This window comes from Octopus sinensis, linkage group LG1, assembly GCF_006345805.1.
Source record: "Octopus sinensis linkage group LG1, ASM634580v1, whole genome shotgun sequence".
Lineage (NCBI taxonomy): Eukaryota > Metazoa > Mollusca > Cephalopoda > Octopoda > Octopodidae > Octopus > Octopus sinensis.
Window position 1 is genome coordinate 146060618 of NC_042997.1, and position 8067 is coordinate 146068684.

Here is an 8067-nt window from a genome sequence, read left to right on the forward strand (position 1 = left end):
ATATTAAATAACACTGGGCGGTTTTCTTTTTCATTATGACGTTTTGTCTGAATAAAATTTAAAATTCTGATAAGTAACATTTTCTAGTCTAACTGCCTTTGAATATAAATTACAATTTTTGAATGCATGTGTGACATATCAACTAGTAATATAAGTTTCTGATTGGCCAACGTTTCTAGAAAACCACTATATCTGAGCAACTAGAAATATTTCAGAATTTCTAGCGGAATACTTCAATTAATTGGAGGTTTATCCCGTATGTTTCATTAAACGTACAATAGTAGCAATGTTTATAATATTCTTTTACCTCCACGCCTTTTCTATGCATCTTCCTAGTACTTCATCCGGCAAACGCATCGTATCTGCGGAACTATAAATATAAATGCAAATCTATGTGAACCATATGACTGCACATCGTGTATATGCATTTGATATTGCCTTGTATAAGCCCAAACGGTTCGACAAAACAAGATTTTTGTTATAAACACTGCAGTATGAACTGCCTGTACTTTATCGTCTGTTTTATTATAATTTACTCATCAGTTATTGCAGGTAAGCTTTCAAATATACCCCTACTTTTTTTACCCATTTTCACAAAGAACGTTTGCGAGGGAGTTCACTTGGCAATTGTATTATGCATGTTGTTAACACATCACTTCGTCGGTATAAGTTTCCAAAAATTCTTTCCTTGTCCCACTGCATTTCCAGCATAGCATGGCATCTTTGTTCGACAACACTGATTTAGTGGAAACGTACATAAGTCCCAACATATATATATCCTGAAAAGTTGACAGATCGCCTGCTATAATAGTCGCCTTGGCTATCAAATTTTTTGCTTAATGAATATATCTACCCGCCACACCTTGTCCTATATCAGATAATGTTTGCATTTCCTAAAACTCTTTTACATATTTCATAAAGGTAAAAAGAGTAAAGAACCTCTTCGTTCATGAATGACCATTGTATTGCACCTACAAAGTTACTCTCCAAGGCACAAGTCCGGGCAAGATTGTTTATGGAAGACCAGCAGTTGCCCATTTATACCAGCCTCACTGTCCACGCTACAGATGTTATCCAAGAGAAAGGCAAAGGCTGATACAGCTTGGCACCTGTGACGTCGCAACTCATTTCTCCAGCTGAGTGAACTTGAGTAACGTAAAATAAAGTGTCTTGCTCAAGAACACAACACAAACCCTGGTCCGGGAATCGAACTCACTACCTCATGATTGTGAGCCCGACGCTGTAACCACAGAACCATGCGCCTTCACACATACTTCATAAATCTTATATTATACACACACGCACTCAAATACATGCATACATACATACATACATGATTGAATGAGTGAATGAAAGAATGAACGAATGAGTGAATGAATGAATGATTGCCTCATCTTATCAGACGAAAGTCGTCTCACATGCAGCGTAATTGTATTTATCTGAAGAACACTGTCGAGATAAACGCTAAAATCTACTAGAGTAAGACACCACCAATACAGCAGAGGAACAAAACTAAATTCTATACATTTAAATAATTCAAACATGGAATTACTTGTTACGTAATTCATACTTGTATTTAAAGTACGAGGGGAAGTCAAAAATTATCCTCACTTTCGCCACAACATATCTTTATTATTCTTACACTGCCTTCTGCGCATGCGTTTTTATATTTGGTACTATTGTGGTAACGTGAGCGAAGCTTGAGCCTGATCGTAGTATTTTTTTTTCTGGCTTTACGGTGTAAGTATGGCCGCTCTACTAATAATGTGCACCAAAAAAGAACAAAGAGCAGTGATATGAGGTTAACGGGGACGCCCGTTAACCTCCACTACTGACGAGAAGATTCAGCAAGCTGGAGAGAGAGTTATGGTGAAACGGAGAGTTATCATTGATGAGATAGCTCATTCTCTGCAGATTAGTCATGGTTCTGCCTATCAAATCACCCACAATGAGCTCGGCTTTCATAAAGTCTATGCGAGATGGGTGCCAAGAGAGCTTACTGCAGAGCACAAGCGCAAACGTCTTGTGGTCTGCCAACGTTTGCACGATCGCTACAACAATGAGGGCGAGGAATTTTTGAGCAGAAAGGTCACAGGAGATGAAACGTAGGTCCATTATTATGAGGGGGAATCCAAAAGACAGAACATGGAGTGGAAACATTCTGGCTCACCAGCGAAGAAATTCAAGACTCAGTCTTCTGTGGGAAAGGGGATGCTAACCCTTTTTGGTGTTGCACAACCAACCGAAAACCTTCTTCTTGGAGGGAATACGCAATCTTGTGAACCGCTGGACCAAGTGCATCGAAAAGGAAGGAGATTATATAGAAAAATGATGTACTTCTTTATCCCCTGCTTTTGTGTAAATACATTGAAAAAAAAAGAAGAGTGTGTATAATTTTTTACTCACCCTCGTATATAGCGTTCAAGGCTAAGTAACTTTTATTTTTTCTTTCCTGCGAAATGTTCTGCCTAAAACGTTCGACTCCTGTTCTCCGCCGCAGCATGCAATTATATTCCTCTGCTTAAATGTTAATATTTTAAGGTAATGACCTGGCAGAGTCGTTAGCAGGCCGAGTAAAATAGTTAGCGGCATTTCGTGTGTCTTCATGTTCTATGTTCAAATTCTGCCGAGGTCGACTTTGCTTTTCAGCCTTCAGGGATCTACAAGATAAGTACTATAGCTTGACACTGGGGCCCGTCGCAGAATTCCTCATTTCCGCCAGCTGAGAGGGACTGGAGCAACGTGAAATGAAATCGTTGTTATTATGCAAAAGTGTCGTAAGTCCAAAACGTTGCTTTTTCAGAAAACAAAACTGTTGTGCCACGCTTTGACAATTTTTGATATCTTGGAATCTGAAGCAGCTGGATATACGATAGTTTGACCAAAAGAACTGGCTATTACAAGAAAAAAAAAAAATTAAAGTCAACGCATTTTGCCAAATTTGGACATACGACAGTTTAACATAATAGCAACGAAGTGTTATGCTAAAGACCACGACGCACCTTATACCTCTCCAGAAATTTCTAGCCTTGTCCAAAATTTGAAACCAATATTAATATTTGAAGAATGCGATGTAAAATTGTTAGAGGCATTTCGTATACTTTTATGCTTTGAGTTCAAATTCCGCCAAGTTCGACTTTACTTTTTAACTTTTCGGGATCGATAAAATAAGTACCAGTTGAGCACTGGGGTTGGTGTTATCGACTTACCTCCTCCAACGAAATTTCTGGCATTGTGTCAAAATTTGGAACAAATATTAATATTTGAAGATACGGCGGCGAACTGGCAGACTCGGTAGGCCATCGTACAAAATGCTTAGCAGCATTTCTACAGATTTATGCTCCGAGTTCAAATTCCACTGAAGTCTACTTTCAACCTTCCGGGGTTGATAAAATAAGTATCTGTTTAGCACTGGGCCGATGTAATCGACTAAGACCCCCATCCTATTCAAAATGTCTGGCCTTGCGCTAAAATTTTAAACAATATTACTATTTGAAGATGTAGAAAATAACTCGTTTTGTTGGATTCTACACTTTTTACTCGATAAAGAAATTTTTTCAGTTGTAATATCACGTGGCAGGGTTCGTGTAGAGCAGCATTTCTCAACCGGGGTTCCCCGGAACCCCATAGTTCCGCAAAATATTCCTAGGGGTTCCGCGAGAAAGAGTGAGATAAGCTAATGCTAATTTCACGATCGTAATATTACTATACATGCGCAACATATTGGTTATTGTAATCCAGACAATATCCTATCTAACCTGTCATGTTATCAAAAAGAATATAACAACCATGTGTATGTATATATATATGTGTGTGTGTGTGTGTGTGTGTGTGTGTGTGTGGTGTGTGTGTGTGTGTTTGCGTGTGTGATATTTAACACGTGAACTACAATGGAAAAAATATGAGAAAGATATAGTATAAAAGTTTTTTTATATATTATCTTTAATGGTGGACTGCAATCAAAAGACAGAAACATTCATTTGCTAGCAATTGTAAATGATTTTTTTATCTCAGATTCCTCTTTGCTGTAGTATATTTGAATATGGAATTTCCTTTATTATTGTTTTCTTTTTCTATTTAGCACGGCACATTGTATTTACTCAGAGAATGCGCCTTTATATCAAAGAAGCTTAAAACATATCTTCTCTCTAGGAACAATTCCACTAGCAACTTTTGAACAACGAAAGGCTATAAATGCGACTTTAAGGATGTTAATACTAAAATCAAGAAACTTTCCGAATCTGATTTGTAAAACGTGTGGCCAAAACAACATATGATTACTCTTCTCAAATGTCAGCCACTTGCAAAAATCGATCTTTGATTGGTTTAAGTCAACCGACTTGGTTTACAACGCTCTGACTACCTTGCTCAGTAAATTTATACTCAATATAAAGGGTGAATTCCTAGTACTATGGATCTATTTAACGGACACTAGTCTAATTCTGTATCATAATGACAATACAAGTTCTGTTTCAATTTCGGACCGTCTCTAAGGGATACCATTGATTGGGACCATAGCAGTGGTCCAACTCACTTCTAAGTAGAAGATGAATCAATGCAAAACGGATCCTACAACACAGATGTTATAGCACCTGAACAAATTCGCCGTAAATCAGCAGGGTGAGACCTGCAACAGAGACCCTTGGAGAATGTTATGTGAGAATATTTTCATGGAAGAAAGAATGTTACGTAAATTGTCTTTTGTTTTGTCTACTATTTTGCTCTTCTTTTCTTTATCATTTTTCGTTTTCCAATTAGTATATATGCCAGAAATCTGCATAAAGGAAGGCAGTTGCCTCGGTGAAACGGTTGTTAACAGCTTCAGCGTTCTCATTTAGAAAAGATTATCGTAGAGAAAGAAAGCTGCTTAAATCTACGATTGCAACAGTAACTCAAAACACTTTGAAGGAAAATCGATTGAAAATATTTACCTATTATATATACCCTGAAGGTAGTTTATTGAATTATTAGTAGTAGTTTTGGTTGTAGCCTGAAACTAATTTCTCCAACATAACTTTGTTTGTGATGCCATCTTCACACAACTTCGACTGGTAACACAATATTATGCTAATTAATGTATTGTAATGTTGAAATTAACTGTTAATGTTCATAAGCTCACATGTATAAAAGATTGTGCAATTTACATAAGGAATTAATACGTTATCAGCATTAACATTTTCAATAATAGTACTTATTGTAAACAGAAAGTACACTGTGAGGAAATTTCTTAGAGATATTTATGAGGTCTAAGCAATTTTATTATTATTTCATAAACACTCATAAATGGAAAACCAGTTACTTTAAAAAACAACATATAAGTTGGAATGAAAATTATATAGTAAAATCTTGTATGTCATAGGGATTCTGTTGAAAATATTGTAACTGCATTAAAAAAAAATTAATAATATTTCAAACTTTTCAATTATTCATAGCACCAGTTCAGAAAAAGAACCAGAACGGAGATAATTCTGGGAAATCCATACAACATAGATATCATGGATCGAGTGACGATCATCATTACAAAAAGGAAAAAACAACAGCAGCATCACCACATGAATCAGTAACAATCGGAACAAAAGTAAATGGTACAAGAAAAATATCAGCAGAATCTTCCTTAGAGAAATTAACAGGAACATCAAGATCTATCAGATCACCAGAGTTTACAAGGGTAACGTCATCAATATCAACAGGATGGCCAAAGTATGGTACATCAGTACCGGTAGATACGACGGTGTACGACACACCAACTATACCAGCACAGAAGCCAAGTTACGAAACTTCAGCATATGATATATCAACCTACGACATCACCCCGTACAAAACATCGACTGTCTCTTTATTGTATGACATACTGACACATACAACGACGTACGAAGCACCAACATATGACATTGCAACATACAACCTATCAACGTACAACATAACATACAACGTATCAACATACAATACATCAACAACATATAATACGTCAACATATGACCACACAATGGTATATGGTATATCAACATATGATATCCCAATATATGATACAACATATGACACATCAACGTACGACACGTCAACATATTACGCATCAACAGATGCAACAATAGAACCCCCAACATACAACACACCGATATACAATATATCAGCAACATATAACATAACAACAAACACCTCAAACTACGACTCCTCAATATATGATACTTTAACGTACGGCACATCAACGTACGGCACATCAAAATATGTCACACACCCTTACGATTCATCAACATACCACTCATCAGCTTACGACACATCAACGAAAGATATATTTTATTCTGCTGTATCAGAATATGAGACCTCAACAGAGACATCAACATACGATGCATTAATAGAATCGTCAATATACAACGCCTCAATATACAACACCTCAACAGCATACAACATAACAACAAACACGTCAACATACGATTACTCAACATACGCTACATCAACTTACGGCACATCAGCATACGGTACATTCCCTTACGATACATCAACACACCACGTGTCAGCTTATAGCACACCAGAGTACAACATATTCACCTACGATGTATCACCGTATTACACATCAGCAGAGACATCAACATACGATACGTTGCCACAATCATCTAAATACAACACATCAACGTACAACACATCAACAGAATACGACATAACAAACACATCTACCTACGACGCAACAACATATGGTTTCTCAACAACATACGGTACATCAAATTACGACGCACAATCTTACAAATCGACAACGTACGATATATTTGAATATGACAGTTTGGACTACGATGCACCAATATATGATACATCAACAGAGACTTCAACATATGACACATTAACAGAAATTTCAACATACAATACGTCAGGATACAATATATCAACATACAATATAACAGCAAACTCATCAATGTATGACAACTCAATATACGACTATTCAATATACGACACATCAACATACGATGCATCTACATACGGTACATCTACATACGGTACATCTACATACGGCTACTCAACATATAGCACATCAACTTACTACCCACCAAAGTATGACTCATCGAAATACGATGCATCAACTTACGACACGCCAACTTACGACTTGGTCGGGCACGACGAATCAACATACGACGTATTAAGTAAAACAAAAACAAACGGCACATCAAAACATAATGCATCATCGGCCATACATGACACATCGCAATACAATGCATCAACATACAACGCACCGTATTATATAGGATCGACCACACAATATTACCCAAAGCATCACAAACCTCATAAGCAGCCCCAGAAGCATCACAAAACTATTTGGCCAAATGATATTGACTTTGTAAATCTTAAAGCTTTCATTCTCGGATACGGTCCCACTAATAAGAACAACATAAAGAAGTCGAAGCATAATTTATTTAAAAAACGATAGTAAACGCGTATAAGTTCTACGCGTTAAAATTAAACAATATGATTTAACTAAACACTCAATGAGTAAGAGCGTACTTTATCTATATACGGATTTAACGTCGGTTTAACTAGTGGTTTTATTTATAGGTATCATGATTTTCATAGTAATATTGCACTTGTTAAACTACATTTTCAACTTCCGAGAAAGCTAAAAATAAAATTAACAAACTATAACACTATAGAAGAAAACCCCAAGACAAAACTTTAAAAAAAAAGGACAAATGGTTCGATGTCCCGTTCAATAGGCGAGTCTTGCATTCTCACAAAAACGAGTGTTAGAGACATCATACTAGATTTTCGGTATCTAAACTCAGAGTTTGATCTGATGCTCTGCCATTTGATACAGAATATGGACAAATACACCACCCCTCTATACTTCACTGGTACTTTTTACCACAATATTGATTTCGAGCCTTAACCGTAGATTTTTGGCAAGGAGTTTAGTCAATTAAACTGATTCCAGTACGAGACTATTATCTTATTCCATCGCTGCTGAAAGGGCGGCAGGCTCAAATGTCCTCGGTGGGGTTTGAACTTAGAACGTAGAAAGATATAACTAAATACCGCAATGTATTTCGTCTGCCACTCATCCGATTCTACCAATTTACCAACTCT

General features: G+C 36.7%; 1 protein-coding gene across 1 annotated transcript; it reads left to right on the forward strand.

Annotated features, from left to right (window-relative positions):
• The first annotated feature begins 209 nt into the window (after nt 1-209).
• On the forward strand, nt 210-7414 carry LOC115219619 (putative GPI-anchored protein pfl2). The gene is made up of 2 exons (XM_029789769.2): nt 210-552; nt 5433-7414. Exons 1-2 carry the CDS (start codon nt 423-425, stop codon nt 7412-7414), a joined length of 2112 nt encoding a protein of 703 aa, XP_029645629.1. The 5' UTR covers nt 210-422.
• Nucleotides 7415-8067: the final 653 nt, after the last annotated feature.